At 37.8% G+C, this 16613-nt stretch overlaps 1 protein-coding gene across 15 annotated transcripts in view; it reads right to left on the reverse strand.

The window, feature by feature from the left end:
* LOC141910040 (acireductone dioxygenase-like) overlaps positions 1-16613 on the reverse strand; it is a 31676-nt gene that overhangs the window by 11419 nt on the left and 3644 nt on the right. For 4 of the 15 annotated variants that reach the window (XR_012619810.1, XR_012619811.1, XR_012619809.1 and 1 more), the window contains exons 3-6: positions 16207-16386; positions 13269-13402; positions 5137-5252; positions 2495-2577 (exon numbers count right to left, since the gene is read on the reverse strand). Coding sequence is in view for 5 of the 15 variants with exons in the window: in XM_074800733.1 (XP_074656834.1) it covers positions 13280-13402; positions 16207-16386 (303 nt within the window). In the remaining 10 variants the exon portion in view is untranslated. Of the gene's footprint in view, positions 1-2494; positions 2578-3735; positions 3863-5136; positions 5253-9618; positions 11290-13268; positions 13403-15359; positions 15505-16206; positions 16387-16613 lie in introns of those variants that run through there. The other 11 variants (XR_012619812.1, XR_012619813.1, XM_074800737.1 and 8 more) reach the window with 9 other exon arrangements.

The raw sequence follows: 16613 nt of genomic DNA on the forward strand, positions 1-16613 counted from the left end.
TAGTTGCTATTCAGTTTTCGGTATGTGAAGCCTCAACGGGCCCTAGTAATTGCGTGAGTGTGCGCGCATGTGTGCGTGCGTGTGTGTTGTGTATTTGCGTGCAGAGCCATGTTACTGGCATACTACGTAGCGCATGCAGTTTAAAGGTCAAGTGCCTTCTAAATAGAATATTGTGTAAAACTTCTAAATGTGATATGTGTATAAATGATAAGTGTGTTACTAATTTTAATTTTAGTAAAGCCATTACTGAGAAATAAGATTTTAAAGTCGGCTATTTTCACCAGTTTGCCGTACTCAGCAGGTGCGCGTTTGCTGTGAAAACCCACGATTGCTGACGTCATTGTAGTCAAACACACATTTCTACGTGCGTTGTACCACTGAAGAATAACTAACTTTTGGTGCGCTTAATGAATAGCAAAGCTATGGCAAACTAATATATTTGATTTAAAACAATGAATTTAGCTTTATTATATGGATTTTAACAATCCGCGGTGAAATAAGCAGTGTAAATCTGAAATAATCCACTAGTTTCCAGTCTCTAATCCCGCACCGCATAATCACCAATTCGTAACGTATTAATCCTTTTAGAAGTTGTTTAAGATTCCTAAATACTTTCTGATGATACTGTTGATACTGTAACACATAACACAACAAACATACAATGTATAGCCAGCAGTAGAGCTGTGAATAAAGCGAAGGAATGATGTTGTTTTATAGATTTTATATATAGGCTGGTGTACTGAGTTCACGCACGTGTACGTTTGTTTGGCAAAGATGACGCATGAATGTGGCGCTGACACGCGGCTGCGGCCGAGGTGCATACGCTATATAGATCAATGATCCAGTTATTTAATTTTACTGATTTAAGACACATAAGTGATTTTTTTCTATAAGGCTGATCCCAGGTCATTTTATTTATTCTTAAGTATCATTTGGAAAGTAAACCTCAACAAGAAAATTAACTTTAATAAATTATTTGACGCCTGCGAAAAAATTGGGGGAATTATGGGGAATTATGAGATTTGGCGATTGGGTAGATGATACAGTCTTCGACTGGTCTAATTAAAAAAAAATTGTCAACTTGTGACCGACTTCGATTCACTTTTGCCTCTAAGCTGGTCTGCAACTTCATCGCCTCCATGGTTGAAGAAAGAGCTCTTCTGATGTCTGCTTCATCATGACTTTGAGCATATCGTGTAGCCAGCCAGCCCGGTCCTGGGGCCCGGTCTGGCTGTCACTTGATATCCTAGACTTGAGTCTGGGTTGAAGTAGACATTGTCATTTAAATAACTTATTCATATTATTCTGTATGAATTACCCGTGTGTCTTGTATTTTGTGTTTTCTTATTTCAAAATTTGTAAATGTATTGATTTTTGGAATTTTATCCCGGAATTTCAATGTAATAAGGATCAATAAAGTATTGAATTGAATTGTCACCTTATACACATGCCATCAGTGGACGCGGAGCCGTATATGACAGCTATGCTATTATAAATTGCTAAACTCATGAAACCTGCATACGTCTAATATCGAACATATTTTCTAAAACATTTGAATATTGAAATTATATGTCTACACGTTTTTATATAGACCGCTTGTAGCCGCAGATGAAATTCACGCCGGCCTTACACACATCGTAGATAGCTTCGTCATTCCACTAGCATCCCCATGTCAGGGTCTGACTTTTATATCAGACTTCCAAATCGTGTATACATCCACCATTTAACCGAATAATCCGATTTACTTATTATTTCTATCTATGCCTGCCGCTCCTGATATAATCATACATCCTTTACTATTACAATACGTCTTCTCATGATATTCAATGCGATATAACATTTCGACGTTCAAATAGAGGTCATTATATAATCCCAGGGAGCCATTCTATATCTTTATCAATAATATTTTGCCAAATAGCTTGTATGTGTACACATAAACCTGTGACGTTTTGCACATCGATTTACGGTTGTCGTTTGTAAAATGACGCTGAATGGTTATCATTGTTTAGGTTTCATAATGTTAACGTTCTATAAGGCGTCAAAAAAGTAGGAATTAGAGGGCACTTGACCTTTAAGTATCAAGAAATGCTACTTTATAGTTTTGGTAATGCATTGTAAATCTCTTCAATTTTTCCATGCGGTTAAATGGTGGATTAATCAAACGTGTACGCAGTGCAAATTTTTAGGTCTTTTTATCGATGACAAATTCAACTGGACTCCATTTCAAAAATTGTTAACGTACGTATTAATTATTTGTAGTCATGTTTCACGCTCCATTAGAATTTTGAATGGATTATAAAAACATTTCCCATCAATCTCCTTACTACCCTTTATCATAGTTTTGTCTTACCTCATTTACAATTTAATAATTTTCCAGACTTTATGCAAATAGGCTCAATTCATCACTTTTATTACAAAAAGAGCAATAAGAATAATTGAATCTAGAACACACCAGATCCTATATTCAAGTATTCAAGTTAGATTTAGGACTCACCTAAACACAATTGTATGTTGAAATCTCTGGACCTGTTGTTTGGAACAATTTGCCAAAATGCCAAGTCACCTTAACCGTTTTATCTGCAAAATGTTTGTATCTGTCATCTATTATCAGTTATATAATCTATTGGGAAAATAAATTAGTTTCATTGCTAGAATAACATCCAGCACGTTGATTTAATGATTCAGCTAAATGAGACGGTTAGTGCTTTAGGTTGTTTATTTGAGGTACGAGCTTGCGAACGTGAATGTATTGTCGCATCATCGACATTAGTAACGACAGCTCGTAAAGTCAAATAAACTAGTCAACCTTTAAAGTGGGCCTACTACCTGCCTCGTTGTATTTATTCTACCACAGGTTCACACGGTTCCTCTTTCGGCTCTACGGTTGATTTGGCTATGATTAGTAATGAAAGACTTAATTGTAGAGCTGTTCACCTGTGATGCAGGTCACCCCTGCTGTAATTGTGAGATGTCCTGCTTTTTAGTCTATCGGAGAATCCGAGTACGTACATACGTAAGCCCAGAGCTTTTTAAAAATAACGATTCTTATGTACAGTAGACTCCGCATACCTCGGAGTCATACACCTCGGAATATTGCTTAGCTCAGAACAAATCTAAAATATTTTTCTTAATGCAATTATTTCTTAAATGAAAATCTCCGAGTAGCTCGGAGTTGCATACGTCGGAATATCGCATACCTCAGAATGATTTTTTTATAAATTGAGTCCTAAAATCGTGTACCTCGGAAATTCTGAACATCGTCCCGACAATATTTTTTCAAAAACGCATCCCTAGCCTACTGCATAACAACTTGAAACAGATTAATCAATACCTGTTCTTGGACGCGACGTGAATCAACATCTGTACTGTGTTACCACGTGTATTGCGATAGATATGCTGATGATCGTAAGAATTGGAAGCGTGCCAGTCGCGCTAGTTCTCGGCTGTCTTTAACACGAATAGTCAATTGAATGGATGTAGGCGGAGCTATAGACTTGTCACTGCACATCAAACCCACGTGTTTTTAAATTCTTTCAACTGGGAAGGAGGCTTTACTTGGTGTACTACAGTACGATGTTTTTATATAAAAGATGACAAGTCAAATCTCCCGGGGGATATGAGGTTTTGATTGAAATAACAATAAAAACCTGTCAGATATGGTACATATACAATGTAATTTGAGCCCACGTGTCAGCAACAAATTTTTTTATGACAAAATTTGCGGACCATATATACCTCGGAAATCGCATACCTCAGAAAAAATTTTCCAGTCCCTAGAATTCCGAGGTAAGCGGAGTCTACTGTATCTATTTCGCTCGTAATGATCGCAGCTTCAGCGCGTAATTAGTGATCGTATGCTTTCCTAAAAAAAAAATCAATATAAATCGTTTGACGTCAACAACTATAACACTGATTGCGGTTAGGATTTCTAATTTCTCAGCATAAGTGCCCATTTGAGTGTGCTCTCGGATCGGGGAGTCAGACAATCGTTGAAATGTTATTTTGCTGACGGATTTTTTGATTCGGAGGTTTGATTAAACCGAACCAAACAGAAACTGTGTGCCGGGTGCGGTCTAAAATGATATCTCAAGCAAATGCATCGGTTGACGCTCAATTTCTCGTCCTGTACGGATCAAACCTGACAGTCACCACTGAGAAGGCAGGGTTTAAACCACATCCGCGGTGTAAATTCATCCATGATGCTGATTACAAACCGGAACATTAATTGAGTCTATAGACTATTTGAAGCCCTCTTCACTAGGAAGGCAACTGAAGACACACAAAATTATTCGCGATCGACTAGTCAGAAAATGGAACATTACCGTTTCACAAAACGCTGAGGTTATACAAAAGTGGGAACCGCGTGTGGCTTAATGATTAAACATAAAGCTGCGATCACTCGAGTTTTTCGGCCCGGAGCAATGATTCGGGCCATCCTTACTGCTCATTTCTAGTAGAACATATTCGATGTATTTCGTATTATAATTACATGGGCCTTCGTCTAAGGCAAATATTTAAAAAAAAGTAATCGTGTTCATATAAATGCAGAAAATTAGCATTTTGCTATAGAAATCGAACGATATCTAAGTCAAGATGATAATATCTACAACTCAGACGACTTGTTGTATGCCATCCAATTTCTGTTAATACTGCCCAATCAAGCAATTTACCACGGAAATTGGCATGAAATGCATAATTACGAGCAAACCAAACACATAAGTTATGTGCGCATGAACAATACAGAAAAAAGCAAACAACACTGTCTTTTTTACACTACTCTCAATGACACACTACAAGGGAGATTGCCTAAAACAGATCTGAGGTAGAATATATATGACCTGGATCCAGTTGCACAGTTCTAAGTTAAGATTTGACTAGGCTTATTTCGTTTAAAATGAAGTTATTTCGTTTACTGAGTTACTATTGGCAATGGACTAATTTCAAATAACAACTGTGAAATGGGCCAAGTTTCACAGTTTTGAGTATAGATTTAACTCATCAATTACCAGTAAAATCCCACAATAAATGAATTTGTCGTGGATTACCCTCATTTATTGTGGGATTTTACTCGTACTCATTGCACAGCCCCTCGATCCTAATACTAATATTAGCTCAGTCAGTTTTGGTATTACATACCTGATAGAAGTCTTATTGGAAACAGAATGCATTGGCAGCTGACCTAATTATCGTTTTTTAATCCACTTTAAACTGTATTGAAGGATATCCAAAAAATCATGCATTGAGAGGGGTTCCTGAGAGAAAAGAGACTTAGAATTAGCCACTTTATATGAGGGTAATCCACGCAAACACCCAGCCTCTCGATCCCAGCCACATTATATAAGGGTAATCCACGCAACCCCTCGATCCAAGCCACTTTATACGAGGGTAATCGGCGGGTAATCCACCCAGCCCCTCGATCCTAGCCACATTATATAAGGGTAATCCATGCACCACCCAGCCCCTCGATCCCAGCCAATTTATACAAGGGTAATCCAGATACATACCCAGCCCCTCGATCCCAGCCACTTTATATAAGTGTAATCCACGCACGGATTTGTCGGTTTGTCGGTATGTCGGTTCGGCGGTTTGTCTGTCCATCGGTTTGTCGGTATGTCGGTTTGTCGGTTCGTCGGTATGTCGGTTTGTCGGTATGTTCGCACGTCCCTATGGCGTATTGTCGTAAGATTCAAACAGACCAATATTGGCGGATTAATTCCAAATAACAGTCCAATGTGATAAGTCTCTGCTGGAACTATTTAATGCTATAATGGACTTGAGCCCCTATGGCATCAGGAGAGCTCGTTCCTCAACTATAGAAGCAATGAAGTTGCAGACTAGCTTACAGGCAAAAGTGAATGAAGTCGTCGCAAGTTATCAAATATTGACAATTTTAAAAAAATACTGAAACCAGTACTATACAGTCGAAGATCGCCTGTATCACCTACCAAATCGCCAAATCTCATAATTCCCCAAATTTCTTTAAACTTCGATTTCAAATTAGCAATTCCACATTAGCTTATCCCAAAAATTCTACATATTTTTCGCAGGCGTCAAATAATTTATCAAAATTAATTTTCTTGTTCCTTAATGTTTACACATACATCGTTCTTTTTTGTTTTAAAAGTGCAATAACTACGTATCACATTTTACGTCTGCTGACGAAAGCGGATAATATGTTTCTATCGGGTACGGCCATTGCAAAGTCTGGAAGATATGCCGACGGCATGCTTAAGTACGGTCAGAACGTCTATTACTTCTAAAATGACTAGGAATCTACTTATAATGCTGATCAGTTTAGACCGACTAATTTTCGTGTTCTTTCCACTTAAATCTAGGATTATCTGCACTAGAACGACGTTCAACATTTGTTTTGATAGTTATTTTGAGTCTGGCTACTCAAGTCTGGCAGTATTTTACTAGAGATGTTGGAAAGGTCAGTGTTCTTTGCCCATTTAGAGGACAACTTTGGGCTGCGTTGCCTCGCCCTCCCCGAACTCAAAAGACGGGTAACGTGATACACATATTAGAGGTATTCATACCATTTTTTGGAATAGCTCTTGCAAATATAATTGTAATATTTTCACTGTACATACATAGCGTCTAGTAGACGCTCCAAAATGAGCAGTCAAAAACTAAATTATAACCAGGCTGTTCTACTAGCCATTTCAGTTGTAATAAGTTTTGCGTTACTCGAAATGCCAATGGCTTTGCACAAAATGCTTATCAAATTTTTCAAGTTCAAAGGTTTTATCCCATATCTTAACATCTACTTTGTAGCGTCTCTGTTCAGCTTGATTCCTCGGTAAATCTGTTCGTATACAGTTTGTCTAGTAAAAATTCCAGTCACTCGCTTTCAAAGGTTGCCCGCGACGAGGATGAGCAGACGCCTGAATCAAATTTATTTATTTATCTATTTCAGAAATAAATTGCAACAATATGTACAATGTTATTGTTAATACATAATGTTGTAATATAAAACTGGGGTTTCAGAAAAAGCAAGGCTTGTATAAACTGAAACCCTGAAAAGGAATGTTAAATATATAAAATGTAGTAGTTGGCTAATAAACTGCTGTTTTAAATTAACTGCGATAAATACAGAGATTTACGAGAAAATACACTAGTATGCTCAATAAATATAAAGCAGCTTAAGAAGGATCAGCAAAAGAGGACAATCAATTAATAAGTGGATATATAATGGCGTTTCATATTTGATTTGAAAATATTCAAACTTTTACTGGTTTTTATTGACTGACTAATTTGATTCCAAAGTTTTGGACCCTTTACTCTCAATGAAAACTTTTAAACATTAGTATGGTAATGACTCAAACGAAGGTTAGTCCTCGATCTGGTATGATGATTATGAATTGATGCATTTAACTCAAAAAGATCAGCGAACGTGCGAGGTAGAAGGTTGTGGGAATGACAATACACAAACTGCCCAACAAGAAGAAACCAATCTACAAGTTTAGCTAATTCCGTGTTTACAATGAGTTCAAGATGGCTCGGATTTGGGTGGCTTTTGAAAATATTGGAATCATCAGCAAACAACACATACTGGAAAATTGGAGAAGCATTAACGCAATCATTTATGTATAGTAGAAATAGAATTGGGCCTAAGACAGAACCTTGTGGCACTCCAAGACTAATTGGACTAAGAGAAGAAGTATGTTTATCAATAACAACTGCCTGTTTTCTGTCCGACAAGTAACTTTTAAACAACAAAAGAGGTAAGCCTCTGATACCATAGTGATCCAATTTGTTAAAAAATATTTTGTGATCTATAGTATCAAAGGCTTTTGACAAGTCTAGAAATATTCCAACTGTAGTCTCACCTTTATCCATACTTTCAGTAATTTTATCAGAAATAGTTGCAACTGCTAGGGACGTAGAATAGTATTTTCTGAAACCAAACTGATACTCACTGAGAATTCCATATTTGTCTAGAAAACTAGATAAACGAGTAAATATTATTTTTTCTAGAATTTTGCTAAAGCACGTGAGTAGTGAAATAGGCCTATAATTACTGAAAATATCGTCATCTCCCGATTTGTACAAAGGTTTTACCCTGGCAATTTTTAAAGCATTAGGAACAACACCCGTAACCATACTGCGATTAGATACATGAGCTAACGGAACAGAAATCAGATCAATGACTTGTTTGATGACACGTTGGCTTATGTCATCATGATCACAACTATCTTTGAGTTTGAAAGCTTTGGCAATATTTTGGATTTCGAGACTGTTAGTCGGTAAAAAGAATACATTTTCGGCAAGAGGATGTCCAAGATAGAAGCTGGGATCATGTTGGGAGGGTGGTATGTCTTGAGCAAGTGACTTGCCAATATTTGTATAATAGTTGTTAAATCCGTTACTAATATCTGCAGGGCTACTAAGCGTGGTTGAATTTGTTTTAAAGACTGAGGGGTATGAAGCTCTATTACAAGTGGTTTGATTGTTAGAAATTAGCCCACCAATAATTTTCCAGGTATCTTAAAACAACTGATCTCGTGTGCTAGACATCTGCTGCCTGGGGTTATTCCCTTTATACAATGTAACATCGTCGCTCCAAAATACGACAATTTTCTAATGTAATAATTGTGTTGATGTAAGAAGAAAATACGGTACTTGCATGAATATATTTTGTAGATAAACTTTGTCCGAATAAATTTCTGTGAATGGCCCCAGAAAATATTTCATATCATTTTGCTTTAATAAATCTTCCTTAGACTGATATCATCCAAGATAGACACTTCCAAGATGGTTGCCACATCAGATGACCCAAACCTATCTAGAAAGATGACTGGCTACATAAGTATCCCAGCCAATATCCCTATGAAATCATCAAAATACCCCCATTGACCCACCTTGGAGATGCAATTTCCGAATGATTGTCAAATTTTCAGGTTTTTAACGATCTTTATCCTTACGAAAAAGAGCCACGGCACCTTTATGAGAAGGCAGGGCTCCAACCCCGAGACCACCCCGAGTCCGCTCCGTCTGGTGTAGTTTCAGCTATTTACCTTGCAAGGACCCTGGAGTAACAGTTTTCCGTTCACCTTCACATAATTCGTAATTCATGGTAAAATTTACCCAGAGATGTGCAGATTGAATTGATTTGGCTGCAAAAATGACACCGTGTTTTTCATTTCAGCTAAAGCTTTTAAGTTGACTCACAGTCGGCCGCCAATGTATGCCGTAAATAACTTGGTCGAACTTCGTTATACATTAACGATTTATCAGATATAGCATTTCCCAAGTAAGGCAATCTAATCATTTTCATACTGGAACTATCGGTTATCGAACATATCGCTGGTCCCGTGAAATTCGTTGTCACGAGGTTCCACTGTATCACCTTTAGCCTTATGCATGTATACCATGTAGTTTTTTTCATTGTCTGGTCACTTGAAATTCGGAACATTTCAGCGGAAATATAAGCTTTATCTCATATTCGGTATTTAATCAGATAAGACTGAAAATTGGACGAGGGTTTTAAAAGTAATAGACTAAAACTTCCATTTTTATCAAACGAACAATGTTTTGGTCTTTATATCCCAAATCAAATTAAAGTCACACAGTAACAGTGGAGCTGAGTAAAAAAAACTAATACACAGATTTGAAATTCAAATATATATTATTATTGGAATATTTTACTTTTCATCCATAATTCATGATTCATAAATTTCATAATTCAATACACATTCAAAACAAACCAGCCAAATATATTATTTTTAGTTCATATACTATAGTACAGGTATCAATCTGCTTCCCCCTTCAAACATTCACCATTTGCTGAGTGAAGACTGAATTACCACTTTTTTATGTCTGGTATTTCATTTCCTATAAAAACGGCTCGGCTAAAGTGTGCACAATCAACTTTCGAAAGTGTGCTGATAAAAATTTATAATGTCTGTTAGCTCGTAAATACGAATCTTGAGGGCAAAAGTGAAATTGTTGTATTAAACCGGTTTCAAAGTTTGATTGCTATAAATATCTTAGCTGGGACATGCAGGAAATCATCGCAATAAACGGGTTTCGTCTTGAACAGCAGTGGCGGATCCAGGGTCCTATATCTTGTGTTTTAAATTGTATAAGGGCACCCAATATTATGGGCTTCCGTTTCATGCCTCGTAAGCGCTGCAGGCGCAAAGGCATTAAAGGGGATCCGGGGGATCCTCTAGAAATCTAAAAAATTTAGACAATTTTGGGCCTTTCTGGTGGGTTTTGAAACCATAAAAGCTGATTTTAAAGCAGGACATTGATGCAAAGTTCTAACGAAAGACTGAGAAAAAGTTGACATGTTTCCACGCGATACTAAAATGAGTTTTAATATTTCGTTGATACGACAAAAAGTAAGTTTTATATATTCAACTTGATGTGCATGTAATGCAAAACTAAAACGAACAAATGAATTGACATCCTCTCAACTGTTTATAGAATAAAATCTTTAATTCAATGCTGGCTGTGATCATTTATTGCCCACACTGCGTGGCCATAACTATGTATGTTACAGGTACATGAGGTGCATATCACAGGGGCACGTGGATTGAGGGGCATCTCCAAGGGACACGGACAAGGCTTGACAGTATTGTCGGACAGTATTACGGAACCCTCGGACCCCCAGGATCTGCCCACAAAACAGAATCATAGGTTCAACTGTTAATTCTCAAGCAAATGTACTGAGCACATGCAGTCTGGGCAATCACAAATTGTATGCAAGAGGGTGCTGAGTCAAGGTTGCCGATTGCCGGGACCAATCAACAAAAATATAATAAGACAGGGGTCTAAAGGAAGAGGAAGGGCAGCGACTACGCATGCCAAAAGCGGGTTTCCCACTTATCAGGTTATAGCATCCTCGCTTGCCAGGTTTTGATTGCGAGTTCGAGCGGGCTGCAATCAAACCCTGACAAGCGAGGATGGGTTATAGATGCTATCTTCGTTTTAAGAATCTCCGGCTTGACAAATAGTGCATCCTCAATGGATGGAAGACAGGGGTCCAGACCCCGAAAATACCAACCAGACCCGCACCTAGAACGATACCTGTACATATTTTAACGGGAGATGCTTATGCGCGATACATCAATAAACATTCATAATTAACATAACGTATGTATTAGAAAATATTATTTTTATAACTACAATTGACGGTAAATTCTTTTTATAAATATAGATGTGATCAATCTATTAGATACATGTTAAAATTATTAAATTATCCTCATATTATCAGATTATCCTCATAAATCTTCATGGCGGTTGGCGGTTGAGCAAGGCGAGACCACACTTCGCGAAAACCTAAAACAAGCAGATACGAATCTAAACAGAAATTCTTATTTTTAAATGTTCAATAACTTACGCCGGAAGGGCCTCATCGTATAACGAACTTCGAAATGTGAAAAAATCGGATTTTGTCGGAAATACAAATAATTTCACACTGGTTTGAATGAACGTAGGTTTAGAACTAATAGATTTTTACCCGTGGTACATCAATACCTCGCTGAAAGAGCTAAAAAGCTGAAAGAAGTCCCCAACCAGAAAAATTGATTTTCATTAAAGATTTACTTATTTCATGAAAATGGAACTTTTTTCTCGAAAGTGGAAATTTTTGTATGGTACCCGTGCCAACGTCAAGTCGTGGAAGTACTTGCACAGACATTTTTTTGAAACGAGATGCAGAGAAGCAATTTCAAAAATGTGGGGGTGGGGGCAGGAATTTACGTCTTCTTCCAACAACTTGGCCTCAAATCAACTAACTTTGGAAGCAAGCATACTTTGAACGAAAATAAATGAGAAAGTGCTACCAATGAATACATCTTAAGAAATTGATGCTCAAATCTTCTTAAGGTCAGCATCGAGCGGAACTAAATTGTTGTTACACTGACTATATATTATGTAATAACTATTATGCCATGTTATAATCTCTGTACCAATTATTTATGCAAAATAAATCAAATCAAATGAAATCAAACTTTGTCAACGGCTGGGGTTTGTTCGAACCTCCCCCCCCCCTAAATATTGGCCCCGTACTGGATATGACAAACCGATTTCTTTCTTGGACCCGAAGTTCGTTCCGTGTATTTCAAGACTTTAAAGAATTCACTTGAGAATACGAAACGTGTAATCATATATTGCCTATGATAGAAATGAAAGTCGGAAGAATCTTCGCCAGTGAACAACTTATATTCTTTATACGTTTTCTCGCTCACTGGCTGTTTTCTCTCTCCAGTCTCGTCTTACGGTGTCTATCTAGATTTCGGGGACCCTCATATATTATGAAATTGGCGACTCAAAAATGAAGGTTGTATCGACTTTAGTTAATTATGATTCTAGTCAGGGTTCAACCATTGTTCTAAATAATCTATAGGCTAGCTGCTGTTACACATAAATCATTGCTTGTTCAATGCGATTATCATTTACCTAACACGTGGAAAGTTTTATGATATGGAATCCATGCACAATGTATAAAAAATGCTAAAATTCTAAAATTCAAAAATGCAACGTTTGATTTATTTTTTGAATTGCAAGTTTTTGCATAAACCACGTGCAGATAATTCGATGTGACATCTGGCTTATGGCAGAGCTTATGTGGCAGTCTTATTAGTGGCCGTGCATAAAGTACGTACGCACATAGGCAGGGTTTCAGAAATCCGTATACAAAAGCTGCTTACAGGGGGAGGGAGGGGTAAGCTCAAAGCGTACATACTTTACCAAGGGCGAGAGTTAATATTTATAGTACGTACATTGTGCACGGAACACAATGTAATTTCTACAAATATCACCTATATATTTGTCGGTATTTCCCGGGAATTCCCCATTCTCGGTCTTTCACTTCGTCAATACGTACATCGCCGTCGGAGCTCTAATGAATGCTGGTGAATTTTGCCTTATTTAAACCACGGATCCTGAAAAAATCCCTTTTACAGGGAAAGGGGGGTCAATCATAAAAGTATGTACGCAAGGGGGTATTAAAAAAAAAAAAATTCAGAGAGCATACATGGGGGAGGGGGGGGGGCGAGTTAAAAATACCCGGAAGTCAAGCGTACGTACTTTATGCACGGCCCCTTATGAATCGTTAGTAGAAATATTCATATCGCATGTGTTTCATTCAGCATAAATACTTCCCTTCCTATACGACATATATACGCGCTACGCATGTACCGCATTGCATAAGCCTAGCCTGGATTTAGCCGGTCCCAGCTGATACGGATATAAGCATAGCCGACCGCGCATCTATTAACTGAGTACGTGCAGTGGTTCTCGACCCCGTGACCGACCTGCTCAAAACTTATGCGTTTACTCCGATCGTGTTTAGATCATCACCGCGAACTTGCATTGTGTCCGCACTCGGCCGATCGTGCGCCTGCCAGACGGGCTCGCCGATGAAAAAACGCTTGGCACGAATGAAATTCTGAAAGCGAAATCGTATGAAAGCTGAATTAAGATATCGCGAGCATAGTTAAAGCATTTGGTGAGAGAGCTAAAAAGCCCCGGTTCCAAAAGTTAAGAAGTTGAAATTTTAATTCAAGTAGCTGAAATCTGAGAGTTTATAGAAGAGTGACATATTCTAACATTCGTGGAACCGAGTCCTGTGACAAACCAGTAAAATTTAACCCGAAATTGGTATTGAATCCTGGGTACGAGTTTGACAAATACAGTAAACCTAGCCCTATCGTGTTGTCTGTACACGCACCACGTTCGTCCAGGCATCATGATATGGTAAGGCCACGCCAAAAGAAAACCCTGTTTCTCGGGCCTGACCAGCCCGATATTTCGTCGTTTCAAATAATCATTTTCAAATTAAAATATAAATTGCCTATCGAACCTTTTTCAAAATCTTGGGTGAAATAATTTTTTCCAAAAATATCTATGTGGCCGACTGACTACCAAACTCTCGGTTCGCATAAATATTCTTTCCTTTTTAATCAAATCGTGATGTTGGCACTAAGATCAACATCATAAAACTATTCTATCACATCGGATTTCACATTCTGGAAATGATACAGCCATGCTCAGACAACTAATCAGACATTGATGGCGACCTTGGATTGTAAAATTCCAGGAATTCCGTTAAATATTTTCAAAATATTGTTTTTATATAGGTAATTGTACAAACACCTCAATTTCCTTTTATTATTGTGGTCTTCTAGCTGTACAGTTAATCATATTCCTGACTAAAAATTTTGTCCAGTAATAAGTATTGACGGCGACCTACCCCATTTTCAAAAGTATATCCAAAATGTATTTTTCTATATAAGGAAAAAAATTCCCTACCTACCGATTTTCGAGCTTGCCCTGCCTGAGAAACAGAATTTTCTTTTGGTGTGGCCTAACCTGGACATTTTTCTTTGAAAATGAATTAAACTGCCACCATATCTGAACCATCAGGTTTAGGCAGACATTCATAATTAATTTGTGAAAAATGAGTTCGTCCGGACTTCGCCCTTGAAAAGGTGATGGTCTAAGTGAAAAGGGTGCAGACAGCAGATTCACTCGGACACAGCCAACTACGACCTTTGACTAGAACAAATATTTTTTTTCGGACTTATGTATTTTCCGATCATGAACTCTGGACTTAGGCTTAAAACCAATTTTGCTGGTTGCAGTTATTTTCTGGGTTAGGCAACATTTACTCTACAATTTAAACAAAATTTCTAACTCTGTACACGCCGAGTTAAGAGCTTTTGAAATGCGCAGTACACTCCATCTCTTATGGCATGCTCAGTAAAGTTGAAAGCGGCATAATTCTACCCCGAGCGATGAAATGTTGGGTAGCATTCATTGTATAATATAGTACATGTAATACAAAATGCATCAGATTTTTGCATAGGCCATAAGCATATATTTAGATAAATGTGACATCTTGCTTTGAGCTGCAGTTTTTAATTGAAGCGCTTATTGAAAATGCTAAGTACAAGTAAAAGCCAAGTGACAATCCGAAGTCTAAATTTCCATCCCTACAACTCCTTCCTCCAGGTCACTGACCTTCTCTGGCGGCCCATAACTGGTTAACTCGAATGTTTTTTTCCAGCAAGCTAAGTCTCCACCTAGCAGGGGTGTAGCCAGGGTTTTTAAGTTATAGGCATGAAAACATGAAATACATACATGTATTTCGCAATCATCGCTTTTAAACACAAAGTTTTTCTATGTCTTAAATTCTGTCTCCTTAACTTCTCCAGCAATATAGTTTTGAACAAATGACAACTCGGGCCAAAAATATAGGTACATAGGCTACTACTGGCACCACCCCTGCCCAGTCAAACCATCCTTCAACTCACCTATTTCAAGATCTAATTATATATCTCAATAAGGCAGGGGACAAGCAGTGCTATAAGCGCTTAATTAAAAGTACAAGACAACGTATTTACATTTTTTTCTTATCTAAATATCCCACCATTACGATGAAGTAATTCCGTCTATATACTGTTTTCTAGCCGGGTGGTCATCGGCCGGGCGGTTAATAGGGGTCCAAACTGGCTCCCCAATGAAAAATCGCCGTGCCTTTATGTAATCCTAATAAAGTGTAAAAAATATCAACGTGAAGCATGTGGTTCACCTGCACGTATGGGTTTTATGCAACAAATTTTGTCCATCCAGAGTTTGTCTTTTAGATGGACAATAAACAAGGTCCGTGTGAAAAAAAAAATTTTCAAACTCATAAATCTTAATTCAACGTTAACTGATTAGCACTCACGACTTTCACCATGTAGCCTCTATTACTCCTATTACTACAATTTCAGGGAAAATCTACATTTATCATAATACAGAATTGAATAGCTCATTTCCAGATGATTTTCATGTTTAACAAGTTTGTGTTAATCTTGTTGCAAATAGTCAAGGCTTTCATATGAAATAAGATTTGATAATGGCCTACCGAAATCGTGACGTTTTGCCCACTGAAATTCATCCAGACTTACATAGATAAATGCCTAGTAAATAAGTGAGCACTCATAATATCACTCGCGTTCATATCCCAAATACTCGAGAATTTCAAATAGGAAGATGTCGATTTCTGTAAGGAATTTTTTCGTCTTGGTGGGTTCAAATCCAATTATGAACGTTTTTGTGTAGTGGACCAAAAAAGAGTCAGTGCAAATGCGGGCGGCTTGACGAGTAATAGGTGGCAGGGAGGATACGGGTGGCTCGAATGCTAAATAAGTTCACGAAATCATGATTTTTTTCTCACGAACCGGAGGATTATCGTCGTCTTTTTACCTTGGAATCAAGGGTGAATCGGTGATAGATTCCCGGCGGTAGGATCAGCATGTCGCCGCGGATAACCTCGATTCGAATCCAGCGGTCGTCGTTGTTACGAACGTCGAAATATCCGCTGCCGTCCACGACGTAGCGTATCTCTTCATCCGAATGTAAGTGTTCGGTAAAAAACGACTTTAACTGAAAAAAAAAGAATTTGAAATAAATTTGATCGATTCAATTAGTTCAAACTATCTTTCATTGATAACGTTTAGAACAACGTTAAGAAACTAGGGGTCCAGGAACACCACGCTGCCCACTTGGTGAATTAATGCAGTACCCGGTAATCAATGAGCTTGAAACTCATCACAATCATAGAGCGTGTCAAGAGCAATGATGTAGCAATTTATATCGGTAACAAAATATTC

The sequence above is a fragment of the Tubulanus polymorphus genome, chromosome 8, assembly GCF_964204645.1.
Source record: "Tubulanus polymorphus chromosome 8, tnTubPoly1.2, whole genome shotgun sequence".
NCBI classification, from domain to species: Eukaryota; Metazoa; Nemertea; class Palaeonemertea; order Tubulaniformes; family Tubulanidae; genus Tubulanus; species Tubulanus polymorphus.